Raw genomic sequence first — 20835 nt, forward strand, 5'->3', positions numbered from 1 at the left:
AACGAAAAAGTCGAGTCGAGTTTAGCTGGTACCATGTAGTGGAAAAGGGGCATTAGATGAGTGATGAAACGTTTCTCTCAATGAAAGTTGTGTACAGATGAACTGATTCAACTTCCTCTGAAATTCAGCTTCTTTCATCTGACTGGGGAGCCACTGACCCCTTTTTAAGAACGCGGGTGTCTCATACCCTGCTTTTACAACTACTGGGGTAGATGGAATATCTATACCCACATCTATCTCCCATTCCCCTTTAAATAAGATTGAGGTGTTGTTTCAGTAAGCGCCAATGGCTGTTTATGCCCTTGGTGATGATTGAGCTGTGTGTCTTCTGCCCCCTGCAGCTGGCTCTGAGGGCAGGTAATGAGAAAGAGGAGGGCGAGACAGCAGACACGGTCGGCTGCTGCTCTCTTCGGGTCGAGCACATCAAACTGTACCCCAAGATGGATGACCAGGAGTACGTGGTGGAGTTTGACTTCCTGGGAAAGGACTCCATCCGCTACTACAACAAGATCCCTGTGGAGAAGAGGGTGAGATGTGAGAGAAAGAAAGGGGGAAGAAATGATTGGATAGAAGGAAGAGATGAAGAGGGTTGGTCAAATTAAATATTCAGGGTGAGATGAATTGGAAGTGAAAGGGTGGAATGAAGTTTGCCATTTATGATGATTTGATGAGTATTTGATAGAGGTGTCAGCTCAGTGTGTGTGCTCAATGTGTGTGTGTGTGTGTGTGTGTGTGTGTGTGTGTGCATGTGTTTGTGCATGTGTGTTTTTGTGTTTGTGTACGTGCGTGTGAGCATGTATGTGTATGTGTGTGTGTTATAGGGAGGATGTTTGCACAGACAGGTGATCTAGGCCCAGAAGGCTTTCTGTCAACTCTGCCTCTCAGAGGGTGTTCTGTTTCCTGCTATTACTGGCACACACACACATACACACACACAAACAGAGGACATCTTCCATCTTCCCTCACTAACTCATAAACACACAGTTATGCACTGTGCATTCCAACAGATGCTCTCTGTCTGCCCCCCCCCTTCCCTGCCCTTCCCTTCCTATCCCCCCATAAAAAAACAAACTAACCTTTAGCATACCACCTGCACTTGTCATCAAGAACAGGAACGATATGGCACCCCCGTCTGGTAGAAATCTGATGGTGCATTCTGCAACACAGTAAACGAGTACTATGCATTGAATTCATGGAATTAAGATGGTTTCAGCTAAATCAGTCTTTACTTACTTTGAATTAGGTCTTCAAGAACCTTCAGTTGTTCCTGGAAAACAAGCAGCCTGAGGACGACCTTTTTGACAGGCTCAATGTAAGGAGTACACAAAGATATACATGCACTCACACACACACACACACACACAGCACATGTTTCTGTCAAATTGCCACTATGGCATCTTCTTATTTTGTTTGAGTCAGTCTCAGAAATACATTTGTTGGTATTATCACCTTGCTTCCCTCGCCTCACTCACTTGAGCTTTTTTCCTCTTGCGCTCACTTTTTCCCCTCCCTCACTCTCTCCCTCTCTTCATCTCTTATCCCCCTGCAGACTTCCATATTGAATAAGCATCTACAGGAGCTGATGGATGGCCTGACAGCCAAGGTGTTCCGTACGTACAACGCCTCCATCACCCTGCAACAGCAGCTCAAGGAACTGACCTGCCGTAAGTTAGGGCGGCCTCAGCCGGTCAAAGCACACCAAATGACTGTTTTCACATCTGGAAAAGATTGGAATATGTAACAACATATTATGGATCTGTAGAGTGGCTGTCATTTTGCTTAAAAGTTACATTTCACTTATATGTGACCTCTTTTGCTTGTGCAGAATATCCTGTAGCTTTAAAGTGGCATGGCATCATAGACCCAACCCCACACCATACAAAACCCCCAAATCCCAAAAAATGATGCGTGGAATAAATATGGAAATCTTAAATGGAAAGGGTTTGCAAACCTTGGAAGCACATTCAAATTGAACAGTCTGAAGGGGTGTAAATGTTAGTTGTTGATGTGTCACTGGAAAATTGTGTTTAATATTAATTTGGGTAAAACTGACTCTCAGACTAAGATTTTTCTCTCCCCAGTTTTCCTAAATTGCTTTGTCCTCATTGTGTCTCCAGCGGATGAAAGTATTCCGGCCAAGATCCTGTCATACAACCGAGCCAACCGGGCGGTGGCCATCCTCTGTAACCACCAGAGAGCTCCACCCAAGACCTTTGAGAAGTCCATGCAGAACCTGCAGACCAAGGTGAAGCCCCACAGACCGCTCTCCTTCCCCGTGCTCTCAACATTTTTGTAATGAGCAACTGTACTGCAGTACCAGAAACAATTATGCCATAGTGTCATCATCCCCATGTGCATCATGGCCTTAGCTTTAATCTTGAAATTGGTGTGATTTGAATGCAATCCATTTGTTGTTGCATTGTGCCCTTTTGGATTTTGGTTAGGTGCTTTTTACTTTTATTAAGGCAGGGAAGGTCAACTGAGCATGCATGCTCTTTTCCAGCAACAAGCTGCCACCAACACAGAGCAGCCACATTCTTTTGTTCTTGACCACTAGGCACTGCTGGAACAGTTGGGGCTTAAAGTGCCTTGCTCAAGGGATCATTGACAGTGGATGTTGACGGAGGGATGAAGCAATTTTCTAGCCACAGTCCCGCCTTGTCAGCCTTTGGGCTCCCACTGCACTGACATACAGTATATCCTCCATAGTCAGAGCCACAGGTTGACTGACTGTGTTTTCTGGTGATTTCAGATCGATGAGAAACAGAAGCAATTGTCTGCAGCCAGGAAGCAGTTGAAGAGTGCCAAAGCAGATCACAGGGCTTCTCATGACGACAAGAGCAAAAGGTGAGAACACCAGAGCACTGTTAGTCACCAGACTAGATTTAATTGTCACAATTTTGGCAATTACCTCGATCCATCCCTATACTCATTTAAGATTCACTTCTGTCTGTTCATCCGTATACATAATGTGGGAAATGTAGTAAATGTAGCTCACCTAAAATAAAATTACACCAGAACAATTAAACTTGAGATTAAATCAGATAAAAACATCCCCAGAAATGAGTATTTCTGCAAAATGTCTGACACTAAACTGCAATTGGCAAACCCTGTCTAAAAACAGCTAAAACCAAATCATTTTAAACTCTAGTATGAAAATAAAGCACTCTCACTTTCACTTTCACTCTTGCTTTCGCTTTCGCTCTCTCGCTCTCGCTCTTGCTCTCTCTCTCTCTTGCTCTCGCTCACTCTGTGTCAGGGCTGTGGAGCTGAAACGCAAGGCAGTTCAAAGGATAGAGGAGCAGCTGATGAAGCTCCAGGTGCAGGCCACGGACAGAGAAGAGAACAAGCAGATTGCTCTGGGCACATCCAAGCTCAACTACCTGGATCCACGCATCTCTGTTGCATGGTACTTATGTGATATGGCAGAGGATAATATTCTGGTGGCAGGGTGACCTAGTAGTTAGAGAGACATTACCTACACAAAAGCACTCGAATTCAAGGCCTGTACTGTCTTTGAGCAAAACACTGAGCTGTGTGACTAGCTCTAAGGGGACACTGTACTGATTAAGTGCTGTGAAATATCTGAAAACGGGCAGGAGAAAATATGTTTTCCCCATGATTTTTTTTATTATTATTAAATTATTTTCATGCTCAGTGATATTGGTTTAATGAAGTGGGTTTAGTCATATGTAGCATTTTAAATATCTTTTCTCTGACCACATGCTGTTAAATAGACTGGCGCCTGACTTTGTGCGGGACTTGTGTGTGTGTGTGTGTGTGTGTGTGTTTGTTTGTTTAAGTGACTGGGCTAGAGGGGTTAGAAAGTTGGTAGAATGGGGTGGGGGTTGGGGGTTAGAGATATACCCTGCTGAGAGAAGGGCAGGAAATGCTCTTGCATTATGGGAAAGTCAGCAGCAAGGGCAGAAACACCAACGGCAGCAGAAGGAAAATAAGAGGAGGAAAAGTGTGTGAGTGTGAGGAACAATAGGGTTTGTTTCGAAGCCAGGGGAACGTCCCCACACAGCACTCCTTCCTCCATGCAAGAAGGCGGTGTGAGGAGATGTCCGTGGCTGGATGGCAGGCTAGGCCGTAGAACAGGGGAACAGGGTCCACCCCTCTCTAACCCATGGCCCACACAGCTATTTATGGAGAGCCTCCTCCTCCACAATGAATACAGGAATTTTGTGTTATGCCCAGGCACAAGGCGTAAGCGATGGGGTCTCCCCTGAAAGGGTGGTGCATGGGAAACTATTCCAGTTGTTTAGTTGTGTGTCAGTTTGTATAACAGACTCGAAGGATTAAAGTTCAATTGTCTTTTTTTTTTGGTAGCAGTGCTGTCTATCATTTTGCTAGGCACTACACAGTGTTGAAACCGGAAAGACTGTCTCCTCGGAGAGGATGTTACTCGTTCTTTGTTACAAATAGCACCTGAAACACTGATGCCTCCCGGCCCAGATAACTCGCTTTAGCTGGTCTCTCCAGCTGCAGTCGATGTGATGTGCAGATTCCTTTTTTTGAGCCTGATGTTGACTTGTCCAAAAAAGTTCTCTCTCATTTTGTAAATAATGTAGAGAATATCAGGTCCCAAATCCAGCCAGGCTCTTGCATTCATTCCATTCCCCATGTTAATTCTGCCTCTTTTACCCCGTTTCAACCAATTACAATTTCAGTGTTAGAGCATAGTCTCCAATATGAACTCCTCCTCCTGCATCTTAGACATCATTCCCCATACGCTGCTCAAGCATGTATTTTCAACTATTAGCTCCGTTATTCTGCAAATTCTTAACAATTCTCTGGTCTCTGGTTCTTTTCCAGACAGTTTTAAGCATGCCATTGTTCACCCATTGCTGAAGAAACCTAATTTAGATCTCCTTGTCCTTAAGTAATTACAGACCAATCTCCAAATTGTCTTTTCTATCTAAGGTTCTGGAGAAAGTAATTTCATCTCAGTTGAGTTCTTTTATGAACACTAATAGTGTTTTTAACAGTTTCCAGTCTGGTTTTAGAGCACTTCATAGTACCGAGACAGCTCTAGTTAAGGTCACTAATGACCTACTGCTGACTGCAGACAGGGGTGACTGCTCGATTTTAGTTCTTTTAGACTTAAGTGCTACCTTTGACACAGTCGATCACAACATCCTCTTACATCGCGTAGAGACTTCAGTTGGCATTAAGGGCTCAGTTCTTAGTTTATTACGCTCTTACCTCACCAACAGAACTTTTTTTGTGGTTCTTGGTAACTACTTCCTCGATGGCGCAATTGAGTTGTGTTGTCCGTCAAGGCTCAGTTCTTGGCCCCCTTATCTTTTCTATATACTACATGCTGCCCCTTGGCCAGGTCATTCAAAATCATGATGTATTTTACCATTTTTATGCTGACAACACTCAGTTATACATGCCACTAAAACCCACAGATCCTAGCGCCCTAGCAAATCTCACAACTTGCTCCTCTGACATTAAATCCTGGATGTCTGAAAATTTTCCTCAAATTTAATGATAAGTCTGAGGCCATTCTGTTCAGTCCCAAAAATTCCATCAGCCCTTTTGTTACTAGTCTCGGTGGTCTGTCAGGTAGTCTTAAGCAGGCTGCTAGGAATCTTGGGGTAATATTCGAAGCTAACCTTGGTTTTGATAATCAAATCAAACATGTTTGTTCAGTCGTGCTTTCTCCAGCTCAAGCTAATCTCCAAAATTAGGTCATTTTTATCAATTGCGAATCTGCAAAAAGTTGTACATGCTTTTATCTATTCTCAGCTTGACTATTGTAAACTCACTTAACTCTGGTTTCAGCCAGGGCTACCTCCACCGTCTGCAGTTGGTACAAAATGCCGCTGCTCAGCTCATTACTGGGACAAAGAGGCATGACCATATCACTCCTGTGCTTGCCTCCTTACACTGGCTCTGTTATATTTCAAATTGATTTTAAAATTTCATTGCTCACTTTTCAAGCCTTAAACGGTTTAGCACCCACATACATTTGTGATTTATTGACCTGGTATATGCCCTCTCGACCATTAAAATCCGCAGATGGAGCCTTGCTGGTTATTCCTAGGTTTCAGTTTTTCACAAAGGGTGATCAGGCTTTTGCTGTTCGAGCCCCCAGATTATGGCACTCTCTTCCGGTTGAACTAAGACAAACCAAGTCACTAGCCTCTTTTAAATCTCGTCTTAAAACTTTTCTTTTATGAAAGCTTTTACAAATGTTTGATATTTGTTTTTATTTATACTGTTACTTATTTGGTTTTATTCTTATTTTTGCCTTGTCGGGTTTTATTTCTTTGTAAAGTACTTTGTAACATTGTTTTAGAAAAGTGCTATATAAATAAAGTTATTAAGGTTTAGAGACTGTGAGTCGAATAGCATTTGAAGACATTGTTTATACATTGTTTCTTCGATAAAAAAAAACTTGCCTTCATTGAATTCAAGTGTGTGCTTTTCGAATTGGCTCGATTAACTGTTTAGTTGTCTATCTTTCAGTGGCAGGTGAAGTACTTGTGGGTTTTACACAGGAAAGATTCATTTTGACAGGAAATGCTTAGTGAGCATGAATGACGCCTGTCTCAATTTCTCTTATTGTTGGTCCAGGTGCAAGAAGTGGGGCATCCCAATTGAGAAGATCTACAACAAAACTCAACGAGAGAAGTTTGCTTGGGCTATTGACATGGCTGATGAGGACTATGAGTTCTAAATACTGTTATTTGTTTTCCCTTTTCTACCCATGCCTTTGATTGTAGAGATGTTTTGTAGTCTATGTCAATGATTCCACCGTGTGGTAACTTCAGCAGGGTGAGCGAGGAAGCAAAGATTAATGTTTGTGCTGTAAATACAGGTTGATTGTGGATATAGGAAAATAATTCTAAGCAACTGACCAAACTGCCATGGGGTATCTCACTGCAAGTTTAAAGTAGTATGTATGTATGTAGTTGCAGTAATCGGCCCCCGATCAAACAGCTATGAACACAGTGAGTATTATCTTTTGTCCGATATGACTGTACTCAAATTTGTAAGCCATCAGATTTATTGAAAAAATTCTATATTCTGATAGAATGATGAATTGATAAATCATTGATTTTCCACTCTTTATGAGGAAATTAAGTGGACAGAGTGCTTGTGTGAGAGTGTAAGAAATGAAGAGAGAGAGACAATACAGTGAATTTCAACTTGTGAACATATGGCGTGAAAGATCTGTAAAATAAGCCTGAATGAGCGATGGCAACATGACGAGCAGAAACCCTAGCACTATGCTTCTGTAATCATTCACACACAGAATGTTGTTTCTCTCCATTTTTTGGTTTTTGCTGTTTATTTTTCAGGGATGTACATATTTATTGTCATTTTTCAGCACGTTATTCAGTGTTTTATAAAATGTGTGAAGTCTGCGTTGTCAACAAGAAGCTCTTTTCATGTTTATATGCAACTTATGTTTGTCACGTCACCCTTTTTCAACTAGACAAGAAATAACATTCCTCTTTGTTACTTGAAACGGCTCCACTACGACGTGTGTGTGGTGGGACAGCAAGGACCGTTCCTCGAAACAGACAAAAGTAATGTGAGAGATGTGGGTTTTGCCAAAAAGATCACAGAAATTCATCATTACACCGTGTTACTTTATTTTCTACTGCTGTGAGTGAAGAAAAGTGTCTTCTATGAATTTATTTTCAAATGTGAATTGATAGCCTACATGTTTGCTCGTCGAGATCGCTTGCCATATGATCATGTAACTCACAACCTCTGTTTTTGTTGGTCGCTTCTTGTTTTTGGCTTTGTAGTTTTTAGAGTAAAACATTGATCTTTCGTCCTTCCTTTGTTTCCCTTTTATGCTCATTTAGGGTTTTTTTTTGTCTAACTTTATTGGTAATGGTTCTTTATGAATAATGAATTACTGATAGATATTTAACGGTGATCAGTCAGACTAAGCACTCAAAGTGCCGGATGAAATGGGTGTAGTAGTGTTTGTGTACTTAAACGTGTGTGCATGAGTGTGTAAATGTGTGTGTGTGAGAGAGAGAGAGAGAGAGAGAGAGAGAGAGAGAGAGAGAGAGAGAGAGAGAGAGAGAGAGAGAGAGAGAGAGAGAGAGAGAGAGAGAGAGAGAGAGAGAGTGTGAGGGAGGGGGGGAGATAATGAGCCAGATAGGGAAACGCACATGCAGTGTGCGTGGAGAAACGCAATCGTGTCAGATAATTAACAGGGGCGGATAGGGGGGGGGGAGAGTCGCGATCCGATTCTCAGTGATCTGACTTGACCTCCAGCAGACCGGCAACGGCCGCATTTACCCAAGTTTGGACCCCTTGCGATCTATCACTGGAACGGGGGGTGGGTGGAGGGCCATACTTCAAGGCAGGGCCGGTTTTGCGAGATAAAAAGAAAACGCGAGGCTCGTCGGGTTGTGTGCAGCGCCGTGGAGGTGGCTTGGTCGACGTGTGTCGCTAAAAGATGACACCGGGGAGAACTTGGCGCTGCTTGGGTTCAAGTTGGAGTGGCGAAAAGCAGGTAAGATCGACGCTGCATGCGCGCTTTGCTCCTACATATAAACACACACACACATATACAAAGTTATTTATAGCTGTATATGTACATATATATATATATATATAAAGTTATGTATAAGACACACTCGACGGTAGGGAAAGTGCTCAACAAATAAGGAGCAAAATAATTGACAGCTGATGGTGGCTTATGGCATTAAAGCAGGCTTTGTACTGGATGCACACATATATATATGTGTGTGTGTGTGTGTGTGTGTGTTTACTGCGCACAGCCGTGGCTACAAGACTTGCTGCATGCACAACACGACCCCCCCTCCCCCTTTCAGAAACGTCCATTAAAGCCGCGACGGGGTCGCTTCCCACCGACGTGGGGCTGCGACGGAGCGTTCAGCCGCGGCTACCTCGTGGAGGCAAAAGGCGGCTCGTCACGCGCACGGAAAAGCGGCTATATCTTTAAGAGGCCGAGCTCTCCGGCGCTTTGTTGCGCATGGGGGGAAGGGCCTTCCCGAGAGCTTTTTCCTTTTTTTCTCTTTTTTTTTTGTAAGAGAACAGGGAACACTTGGCGTAGCTCTCGTACTGCCCCGCTCTCGATGGACGGCCGCGACAGGACACGAAGCAGGGGACAAGGGATCACTCTCGCCGGGACAGCAGCTTAATTCCAGCGAGGGAGGGGGGGGGGGGGTCCGCGATGATCTAATCACCGGGAACGGGAGGAGAGGGGGGGGAAGACGGGGGGGTTGTGGTGGTAGGACACGTCGGGCCGTCGGAGATGCGCGGTCACCGAGATTGCGGCGGCAGAGAGGCGGCGTGTGCGGACGCGTTGTTCCGGCTCCTGTTGTGCAGCTTTTTGCGCGTTTGATTTTCCACACGGTAAGCCAGGGGGTGAGGGGGAGGGGAGGAGGTGGGGGGGCAGTACGGTGGGAGAGAGGGGGGTTTTTAACAACAACAACAACAAAAATCAAATAACTTGAGGGTTTAATAAGCCTTGCTGCCTGTTTTGTTTTTTTCATTATTTTTTTTTTGTGGTTTTGTTTTGGTTTGCTCAGCGGTGAAATCAGCCGTACTTCCTTGGGCCGAGCGGGCAGATTCGGGTCCGCCACCCGGACGGTCTGAAAATAGCCCGGACGCTTCTCGTTCACGTCGTAGCCACTTTTCCGCTCCGAAAACGCGAGGATCTTAAGAAAGTGGGGGTGGACGGCGGGAGGGGGGGTCCCGGGGGGGTCCCCCCGTTGGATTGCGGCAGATCACGGGCCCTTTTTAGCGGTTAAAACGGAGGTTGAATTAGAATCCAGTGAGATCACGTTAAGGGGGGTCCTGGCGGGTGGGGGTGGGGGGGTAAAAACAAACAAACAAAACAAACCTGTGGATTTGAATATTTGCTTAGTTTCCTGATGTGATTCGCTGTACCGTCGTCATATGTCAATCATCCCATGTGAGAATGGCTTTCTCTTTTGGGTTTGCAGCTGTCATTTCTGAGCACAACGCCTGTTAAATAGGACAGTCTGATCCCTATACTGTTATTAAAGCGCAGCATGCCTATAAGGGACACACACACACACACGCATGTGTGTGTGTGTGTGTGTGTGTGTGTGGCCCTTATAGGTTGTAATAACAGAATAACATGATGCAGAGTTGTGATGGAGGCATGACACATAATTCACAAGACATCCACAGACTTCAGTCTTCTCACACTGGTCGGGTCCACTTTTCGCGGTGCCGAAAATGTATGCAGGGCTGACACAACAGAAGACTCCAGGGAATTATTGTTTCATGGGTTTTCCCCCCTTCTTCTCCTTTAGGTATCCCTGTCTAGGCCCGGACTGAGCAAATTGTTCTGAAAGGAAAAGAATAACAAACGGGGGAAGTGAACATGGCTGGGACCTCAGGCTTCTTTTCCAACGGGCCCGTTCCCTGGATAGAAAATGACACAGAGATGAACAACCTGTACAGAGACCTGGAGCTGGGGACGGTCCTGACACTGTTTTACTCCAAGAAGTCTCAGCGACCAGAGAGAAGGACATTTCAAGTCAAATTAGAGACAAGGACCATTATTTGGACCCGGGGAACTGATAAAATAGAAGGGGAGAGTAAGTATCGCTCACACACACACGCACACACACACACACACACACACTGGCTCTAATCTGAAGTGAACAGTGCCCAAACAAATGCGTTTACAGACATTTTAAAGTAGAAGCGTTGAAGTAAAGGTGGTCCGAGATGTGTCACTGTTACTTAACAGATTACAAGTAGGCCGGATTGTGTTGGAGCTGATGGGAGTTTTTGTCACTGCCGGCCTGGAAACAATGCTTTTGTGTACGCAAGGAGTTCCATTCACAAAATCTGTTTATTCGTTACAAATACTATCATTAACAACACCAGATCTGACATCATCTCTCTCCCCTTAAAAAGTGGCAATAAATGGTTTGATTTTAGCTTGTTTGTTTGTTTTTGTTTTTTTAGATCTGAAATTGAAACACGTATTCCAGTGTGTCTTTAGGGACCGCCGTGGTTGAACAAGAAGTTGGATAACTCGATGTATAAGCAGTATGTGAGGAGAAAGTTCCATGTGTTGTTTTCTCTGGGGTTGACGTGCCGTAGTTGCACAGTAAGGCGTACGTACAGCGCACACCGGGATATAAGTAAGCTCGCGGTTCACTCAGGGCCGTCGTTTATTCGCCTGTCTCCCGAGTAGCAGGATGCCTTGTGCACAGCTGCACTCTGCTCCGGATGCAGCAAAAGGAGCAGGGGAAAAAAAAGTCTGGTTGCTTATGTTGTCCCCCCCCCCCCCCTCTCTCTCTCTCTTCTGCTGAATGGTATCATCTTGTCTGCCATGAAGGGTTTCAAACACACATGAGCTCATAGCTGTCATGTGATACTACTGGGGAGGCGATATCAGCCCAGACGGCTCGTTAATGTACAGTAGTGGAAGGGTTTTTACTGGAAGTGTGGGATTGTGTTGGGGAGCAGTCTGGCCATCATATCTAATCCCGTATCGATGACACAGAATTGCGTCCATCAACAGTGGAAACGGCTCTGCGGTGTGTTGCCAAATATAGGCTCGTGTATACACACAAAGACTTGTACCTGTTTGGTCCTTCCAGAAGCATGTTGCGGATGTAGCCCCTCTTAGACTGATTTGGGTTAGGTAAGACATACATTCGATGAGGGGAAATGCTGAGGTTGCCAGTGATTTACAGCGCAGGCCAGGTTTACCGTGAAATCAACACAAGTTGTCTTTAAAACCCCTTTTTAGTTTTACATGGCCTTTATCAATTATCTTCAGGATCAAGAGTTGGTTATTAAAAGTGGTGTTGATGCTTAAAGACCCCCTCTGATGTAAATGAAGTTTTTAACCTTGTTAGCGTGTACATGTGGTGTTAGCATGTACATGTGGTGTTAGCATGTACATGTGGTGTTAGTGTGTACATGTGGTGTTAGTGTGTACATGTGGCGCTAGCATGTACATGTGGTATTAGCTTGTACATGTGGTGTTAGCGTATACATGTGGTGTTAGTGTGTACATGTGGTGTTAGCATGTACATGTGGTATTAGCGTGTACATGTGGTGTTAGGGTGTACATGTGGTGTTAGCATGTACATGTGGTATTAGCGTGTACATGTGGTGTTAGGGTGTACATGTGGTGTTAGGGTAATGTTACAAGACATATCAGGGGCAAAGTAAGCAGTCAGTGCCATGGCTGAGCATATCTGCTTTGAAAGTGCAGTGTACCAAGGACAGTCTCAAAAAAAGGGATTCAGGGGCGTGTGGGTGGCGTGGTGGTCTATTCCGTTGCCTACCAGCACGGTGATCACCGGTTCAAATCCTCGTTGTCTCCGGCTTGCTCGGGCGTCCCTACACAATTGGCCGTGTCTGCAGGTGGGAAGCCGGATGTGGGTGTGTGTCCTGGTCGTTGCACTAGCGCCTTCTCTGGTTGGTCGGCGCGCCTGTTCAGGGGGGAGGGGGAACTGGGGGGAATAGCGTGATCCTCCCACACGCTACGTCCCCCTGGCGAAACTCCTCACTGTCAGGTGAAACGAAGCGGCTGGTGACTCCACATGTATCGGAGGAGGCATGTGGTAGTCTGCAGCCCTTCCCGGCTCAGCAGAGGGGGGTGGAGCAGCGACTGGGACGGCTCGGAAGAGTGGGGTAACTGGCCGGATACAATTGGGAGAAAAAAGGGGGAGGAAATTGAAAAAAAAAAAACCCGGATTCAGACAGGCAGGGTTTCATATGTCACAAACATGAGGAACCAATCCTGTTAATAGACGGGTGGTGCTTTACATGTCATTATGTGCACCCGCTTTGGTCATGCGAGCCATAGGAGAAGCCAGGAGTAGCTGCTTATCGTAATTTTGTCAGCTATAAGTTTCACTACTTTCAAAACGATGGCGGAGATGTGTTTCGGTTTCTGCTGCAAATTTACAAAAGGAGAAACGGTGAGCCTTCATTTGTTACCAAAGGATCCGAAAATCTGAGAGAAATGGGCGCAGTTTATTTGGAAAAACCGTAATGTCTGGGGTTTGCAGTCGCCATTGCAGTAATGGGTTTGCAGTTGCCATTTTCAAGAGCACTGTTTTGAAAATGTATCACAAAAACAGATGGGTTTTACCACAAAACGTACATTGAAGCACGACTATTCTGTCCTCGCAATTGCGTCTGAGCAAGGCTAGACAGATAGCTAACGAGAAGAATCCTCAAAAAACCCGTCTTCAACAGAGTGTAGAAGGGTTTTTACTGGAAGTGTGGGATTGTGTTAGGGAGCAGTCTGGCCATCATATCTAATCCCGTATCGATGACACAGAATTGCATCCATCAACAGCAGAAACGGCTCTGCGGTGTGTTGCCAAATATAGGCTCGTATATACACACCAAGACTTGTACGTGTTTGGTCCCCCCAAAAGCATGTTGCGGATGTAGTCCCTCTTAGACTGATTTGGGTTAGGTAAGAAATACATTCGATGAGGGGAAACGCTGAGGTTGGTTTGTAGATTAAAAACGCTTTACATATTGCATTAGCCCATCCTCACAACCATGCAGCAAATAACTAGATGCCAGAGGTATTGTTCATGAAATTTGCTGTCACCCATAACTAAATGGTAGGACGTCATCACCCACAAATTGCTAGTAATTTACAGCGCAGGCCAGGTTTAGCATGAAATTAACACAAGTTGTCTTTAAAACCCCATCAATGAATGCTCTCTACATGTCCATTCATTGTCTTTTTGTTAAGCCACAACACGGGCGCATCAGTCGACATTATTATGTATGTATGTGTGTATGCGGGTGCACCTATGTATATGCATATGCATCCATGCATATGCATTGCTATGTAGTAGTATCCTCCCTACCTCTGAATTGTCTTTGTGTAGGCCCTGTTGGATAATCAAGCATTTAACCATATTTCAATAATCATGTGCATAACAGTTTTTTTCACCCCACTTTGACAGTACAAAGTCCAAGGGCCAAATCAATTGGGTCAACCAAAATGAGCTGATGGTTCTGACCTGCTCCTTCATTTTGGGATGAACATGGCAATTTTCGAGTTTTTATGAATGAGCTCGCTCATGTGTTTCGATATTCCTCAAACTGTGATCTGATTTTTGGAGTCCTGGCCAAGAGGTCTCACTTCCATAGCTGTGATCTCATCAGAAGGTCAAAGCCCCGTCGCATGGAAGTCTCAGATCCGACGTACACAAGTATTCCTCAACAGCACTGAAATTATTTTGAGGAACCAAGAAAAACAAAAAGCTTATTTATGGACACTTAGTGGAGTGTTCGTGAGTATTCATCACATTATGGTGAAGCGTCGCACAAGTATGTGTAGTTCATTGTGCCGGCTGCGTTGATAATTTTGAATTTAACAGATACAAATCCTTGAAAAGATATTTACGCTTGATTAGCCCGATTGTGGCTTTATGTATCTATAGCTTTCAGTTTGTTGTGTCCTGAAGTCTCCTCTGCTGACTAGTAAATCATTGTCTGTATTCTCAAGTCACACTATGTACTCGTGTAATCTCCTGTTTCTGCTCGCAAGGGTCGTTCTTCGCAGAACTAACTAAACCAGTTGGTGAACACACAAAAATGACACATAAGGCATGCCCAAACGAACGCAGAAAGAAAACCAAGAGCCTGGGTTTGTCCCATGTCATCAGATCTGCAGCTGCCAATTATTTACGTCGTCGTTTAATCTGTAGGCTTTTTTTTTCAACCATTTGATTAATCTTTGAGCTTATGAAATGTCAAAAATGATGACAAATGCCCATCACAAGTCCCCAGATCCCAAGATGAAGTCCTGAACCTGTTTACTTAGTCTGACCAGCAGCCAGAATACCACCTTCAGGTCTTTGTTTTGTAAAGATACGTATTGGTAAAAGTAAAGCAAGTCTTAGTGTATGTGAGGCTGTAACCAGCAAATGTTTTTACTTTTCTGATAAAAGTTTAGACAGTTATTATTACTAAAATTATTATCAATTATCTGTCAATTGATTGATTAATCTAGACTACTTAATAGGTGAATCTAGCCTAGGTGTGAATGTGTGTGTGTGTGTGTGTGTGTGTGTGTGTGTGTGTGTGTGTGTGTGTGTGTGTGTGTGTGTGTGTGGACCCTGTGATGGCCTGGCAGCCTGTACAGGGTGTCTCCCCGCCTGCCGCCCAAATGGCCGCTGGGATAGGCTCCAGCATCCCCGCGACCCTGATTAGGATAAGCAGCTTGGATAATGGATGGAAGATTGATTAATTGATTGACTAACAATTTCAGCGCTTATTAAATGGCAGTGCAGGACAACCGTTTGAAAAATAGGTTTGCTGTGGTTGCATGAAACACACGGGCCGAGTCTTATGTGGAAAAAGCTGAACTTTCTGTTAATGTGGCTCCATGTTCCCCAGTTTGCTTGGAATCGTTGTTTGGCTCAATGAAGAAGTGCTCTCGTCTCAGCCAGACTTGGAGGTGTAGTTGTTTGTGTTGTGGATGTGATCGGTTCTTGGTTAAACTGATTTTGCTTTGTGCCAAGTCTCGCACCACAGAGACACGTGCATTTTCCAACATCAAACTTAACTGACGTACTGTGGTTGCTTCGGTTGTTCACTGTGTGTGTGTGTGGGGGGGTATTGTTTGCAGGATGAGAATATGAAATATTGTTAAATTTTTTCTTGAAAATGGACAAACTGATCTCTTTAGTTTTACATGGCCTTTATCAATTATCTTCAGGATCAAGAGTTGGTTATTAAAAGTGGTGTTGATGCTTAGAGACCCCCTCTGATGAAAATTAAGTTTTCAACCTTGTTAGTGTGGATATGTGGTGTTAGCGTGTACATGTGGTGTTAGTGTGTACATGTGGTGTTAGGGTGTACATGTGGTGTTAGGGTGTACATGTGGTGTTAGGGTAATGTTACAAGACATATCAGGAGCAAAGTAAGCAGCCAATGCCATGGCTGAGCATATCTGCTTTGAAAGTGCAGTGTACCAAGGACAGTCTAAAAAAAAATGGATTCAGGGGTGTGTGGGTGGCGTGGTGGTCTATTCCGTTGCCTACCAGCACGGGATCACCTGTTCAAATCCTTGTTGCCTCCGGCTTGGTCGTGCATCCCTACAGACACAATTGGCCGAGTTTACGGGTGGGAAGCCGGATGTGGGCATGTGTCCTGATCGTTGCACTAGCGCCTTCTCTGGTTGGTCGGTGCACCTGTTCGGGGGGAGGGGGAACTGGGGGGAATAGCGTGATCCTCCCACACGCTACGTCTCCCTGGCGAAACTCCTCACTGTCAGGTGAAACCAAGCGGCTGGTGACTCCACATGTATCGGAGGAGGCATGTGGTAGTCTGCAGCCCTCTCCGGCTCAGCAGAGGGGGGTGGAGCAGCGACCGGGACGGCTCGGAAGAGTGGGGTAACTGGCCGGATACAATTGGGAGAAAAAAGGGGGAAGAAATCCCCCCCCAAAAAAAACCCGGATTCAGACAGGCAGGTTTTCATGTGTCACAAACTTAAGGAGCCAATCCCGTTAATAGACGGGGTGGTGCTTTACATGTCATTATGTGCACCCGCTTTGGTCATGCGAGCCAAAGGAGAAGCCAAGAGTAGCTGCTTATTGTAATTTTGCCAGCTATAAGTTTCACTACTTTCAAAACGATGGCGGAGATGTGTTTCAGTTTCTGCTGCAAATTTACAAAAGGAGAAACAGTGAGCCTTCATTTGTTACCAAAGGATCCGAAAATCCGAGAGAAATGGGCGCAGTTTATTTGGAAAAACCGTCATGTCTGGGGTTTGCAGTCGCCATTTTCAAGAGCACTGTTTTGAAAGTTTATCACAAAAACGGATGGGTTTTACCACAAAACTTACATTGAAGCATGACTATTCTGTCCTCGCAATTGCGTCTGAGCAAGGCTAGACAGATAGCTAACAAGAAGAATCCTCAATAGACCCGAAATTACTTTTTAGCATGAAATATACCACGTCACAATCAACAATAACATTAATTTCTTTAGAGTTATCCAGATACAGACAGCCAAACGATAAACTAGCATAAGAACTTAGCAAGCATGATAACGTATGTCAATTAGTCAGATGCTAGCTAGGGAGCTGTCCGCTTGAATGAGCTTCTGAGTTAGCTAAAATAGGTTAGCTAGCAACATCAAGACAGCAAGAAACGTCATCTAGCAATACGTAGCTTAACTAAAATTACTTTTCAGATCTAACATGTAAGTGCTGATACTCACAGACATATCTACTCCAAGGTTCAAACGAAGAAAAACAGACCGCATTTCACACACACTGCTTGCTGCTTCCCAACGAGCCAAACGGAAGATAAACAAAACGAACTCTCAGCTGGTGAAACTAACAGTACCTATAACAACCAACAGAGGGCAGCACTGTAACACCTAACGTCACAACAAAGCACGGGTAGTTCTGTCGTCTTCAGTTCTCATGCAGTTATATAGGGAGCAGGAAGGACTCTTGTTCTAAGTTGAGTTTTTTGTGTGCGTCTCTCACCTGGAAGAGAATCCAGTTAATATACAAAAGAGTGCGTGTTCAGTACAGTAATGTAACACCTAGCTGGGGTCAGAACAACGACGTTGTGCCATCCATTTATCCAGGGGACACAGCGAGTACGAGCCCACATGTTGGTCAGCTGGTAAGTTTATTTTTCTGTCTCTTTCTCCAGAGACTGTTAAGGACGAGACTAGTGAACCCATTTGCAAGACACAGACAAGGGACGAAGGCGAGCAGGGAAAAGGGGTTTTTGAGGATGGCAGGCCAGGCAGGCAGTGGAGAGGTGATGGCGTAGAGGCGGAGACGGATAGCAGAGCCGGGTTGCATTGGACCGGCGGACAAAGGAACGAGGGCAGCTGGACTGCACCAAGCTCGGGGATCACACACGAGACAGCCAGGCAAGCAGGCAGACTGACAGCAAGGCAGGCAGATGAACCAGAGAATGGCAATAGTAAATGCAAGGAAAGGGCAAGTAGACTAACAAGCAACTACACTGGGAAAATACCCTGAAAGATTTGACGAGCGCATGAGGCTAACATAGTAGCTCGAACAACGATCTGACGATGAGTGGTTGGGTTTCTTCTACTGCTTGGTTTGATGAGCTTGATAGAAAGTGAATGGAGAGAGAGCGAGAGAGAGCAAGACCTTCTATGGCGTTCAAAGTGTTTCTCCCGAATGGCCAGTGGCAGAGGGGTGAGGAGCTGCAGTTGGGGGAGATTTGAATTGAGGGCGGGGATAATTTGCATATTCATTGTCTGTATTTTTTAATGAGGGAGAAGGAATACATGTGATTTTTAAAGGATTTTAACAAGATAATTGAACTTATTTTGCAGGAAAAAAAACTGCATCAGACAATTTATTATATATCAAACAGTATTTCGTATGTCTTAAAACGTGATACGAGGGGGGTTTTAATGGGTGAGAGATCGTTGGCCGTTGCGGTGGTGGTTGCCAACCATGTATGCCAGCACCCAAGAGGTGAGAACGAGGTATTAACCCCACACATATTTGGAAACTAAATCCAAAACCTTTTTAATCTGCTTCTCACACACAGACCGCATATTTGAGTTTAATCCACTGCTTTTACCATTTCCAATGACTTTTGTCATACTACTTTGATTCATATGCAGGCTCCATTGCTAATGTGAGATTTTAAACAGAAATACGTATGTCAGCTAAACAATGATAACATTTTGATTAGAAGGATAAACTCCTTGAGATGAACCATCTCGTTTTCAGGTCCTTAACACATACGGAAAATACAGTACGTAGAGCAAACAGCACAAATACACTCACATATACACAGACACATGTACACAGCTCTCTGAGGCCTAGCCACTTCCCCACCCACTGTTACCCGTAAAATGCCAAAATACATGCAGTTCATGTACACATACCCACACAAAGCTATACACGTACATTAATATGCAACTAGGGCAGCACGGTGGCCCAGTAGTTAGCACTGTTGCCTCACAGCAAGAAGGTCCTGGGTTCGAACCCCAGGCCGTCCCAGGTCCTTTCTGTGTGGAGTTTGCATGTTCTCCCCGTGTCTGCGTGGGTTTCCTCCCACCATCAAAAAGACTTGGATGTTAGGGTTTTAATACTCCTGTCTGTACCCGTGACCAAGGCAATAGGAAAAAGAATTGGAGTTGGTCCCCGGGCACTGCAGCTGCCCACTGCTGCTATACAATAGGATGGGTGAAATGCAGAAGACAAATTTCATTGTAACCAAAACAACATCTTTTCTCATCTACAATGAGAAAATTTAAGTGGCTTTTCTACACATTACAGACAAATTATTTCCATATCGCAAGTATAATTTTCTGCTTCTGGTGTGGGAAGATGGCGGCGCGAATTCATGTTTGCGGTGGCCTCATCCAGTACCAGTGCGGGAAGATGGCGGCGTGAACTTAATGTTTGTGGCGGCCTCACCCAGTACCGTCCATGCAGTGTGTTTGTCCACATCCATGTCTGCGTCCCAAGTTTTTGTCTTCGTTTGATGGCTGGGAGAGCTGGTGCTGGATTGGCTAGGAGAGCTTGGTAACACCAAGGGCAGTGTGACAGGATGCGGAAGCGTAGGCTAAGCTAACTGCTAGCCCATGCAGACTGGCAGTTCCGATAACACTGAGGGCAGTCTGGCGGCGGCTTCGCCTAGCATTGACTGTGTTTTAGTGTTGTCGTGTGGAGTGCGGGGAGGCGTGTTGAAGGTGTCTGGCTGGGAGAGCTGGCATTGGATCAGCTGGGGGAGCCTGGTCTGCTGCGTCCGGTGCGCCCAGGGACCACGGCGCTGCCGGAGCTGCACCCGAGGAAGAAACACCGAGGGCGATCTGACAGGACGCGGAAGCGGGGCAGGCTAAACTGACTGCTAGCCCATGCAGACCGGCAGTTCCGACAGTCATCCTGGCTGGTGTTCATTCTCTGGACAGTGGGGGTTTTTGGACCGAGTGGACTGTGTTGTTAACTGTGTGTGTGTTTTGTTTTGTTTTGTTTTGTTTTGTTTTTGTTTTTTTTGCTTTGTTCTCTCTGTTTTTGTATGTTTTTGGTTGTGTCATTTTTGGGGAAATTTTGGATGCGTGTTTTTTTTTCTTTTGTGTCGCACTGCTCTGGTGAGGGAAATGGAATTTCGTTTCTTTTGTGTGTGCAAGTACATAAAAGAAATGACAACGAATTGTTCCCGATTCCTGATAATTAGAAGCAAAAGCAAGTTGTTTGAAGATGGGTAAAAAGAGATGCCTTAAAGTGATGAAAGGAAGTAATAGATCTAATTGAACTGGGCCGGTTGTTCCAATCAGATGGAGCTTTAAATTTAAAGGCACATCAGTGAATTTTGCTAGAAATTCTAGGAACAAAGAAAAAAGGATGCTCAGTATATCTTAGACTATATGATGATCTATATGGAATTAAAAATTTTTTTAAGTAATAAAGATAGTTAAAGAAAATGCATTCAAAAACAAATTGCAACCAATGAAAATGTCTTCTAGATTTAGGTGTTAACCAATTTAGTGTCTCATACATAAAATAGTGATGGGTTCTATAAGGACACCTCAAAACAAATCTACAGAGACTATTATAAACTACATTAAGAGGGTAAAGATTTGTTTCTGATGTGTTCTGATAGACAATATCTGCATTATATAGTATTGGTACTATCAACAGTGAAACAGTTCTTTTCTTGACATGTAGGGTGAAAGAGTTAATAGTTAATATGAAATATATGTTAATAGTTAATATGAAAGAGTTAATATATTATTCTCAGGCTGCAATTTATTTTCTTCATGACTGAGTCAGTATGGGGCTTAAAAGGAAGATGAAAATCAAGCCAGTGACCCAAATATTTAAATTCCTCCACTTTCTCA

At 44.4% G+C, this 20835-nt stretch overlaps 2 protein-coding genes across 3 annotated transcripts in view; both read left to right on the forward strand.

Annotated features, from left to right (window-relative positions):
• Positions 1 to 7773, forward strand: part of top1b (DNA topoisomerase Ib) — a 29803-nt gene extending 22030 nt beyond the window's left edge. Inside the window, exons 15-21 of the mRNA XM_056273303.1 lie at positions 342 to 527; positions 1244 to 1312; positions 1550 to 1664; positions 2118 to 2245; positions 2753 to 2847; positions 3260 to 3409; positions 6589 to 7773. Of these exons, the coding sequence (XP_056129278.1) occupies positions 342 to 527; positions 1244 to 1312; positions 1550 to 1664; positions 2118 to 2245; positions 2753 to 2847; positions 3260 to 3409; positions 6589 to 6691 (846 nt within the window). The 3' untranslated portion in view covers positions 6692 to 7773. The remainder of the gene's footprint in view (positions 1 to 341; positions 528 to 1243; positions 1313 to 1549; positions 1665 to 2117; positions 2246 to 2752; positions 2848 to 3259; positions 3410 to 6588) is intronic.
• A 475-nt stretch (positions 7774 to 8248) lies between these two features.
• plcg1 (phospholipase C, gamma 1) overlaps positions 8249 to 20835 on the forward strand; it is a 54728-nt gene continuing 42141 nt past the window's right edge. Inside the window, exons 1-2 of one of the 2 annotated variants that reach the window (XM_056302147.1) lie at positions 8249 to 8494; positions 10290 to 10577. In XM_056302147.1, coding sequence (XP_056158122.1) covers positions 10361 to 10577 — 217 coding nt within the window. In that variant the 5' untranslated portion in view covers positions 8249 to 8494; positions 10290 to 10360. Of the gene's footprint in view, positions 8495 to 9237; positions 9361 to 10289; positions 10578 to 20835 lie in introns of those variants that run through there. The other variant, XM_056302146.1, reaches the window with a different exon arrangement.

This window comes from Lampris incognitus, chromosome 2 (assembly GCF_029633865.1).
Source record: "Lampris incognitus isolate fLamInc1 chromosome 2, fLamInc1.hap2, whole genome shotgun sequence".
Classification (NCBI taxonomy): Eukaryota; Metazoa; Chordata; class Actinopteri; order Lampriformes; family Lampridae; genus Lampris; species Lampris incognitus.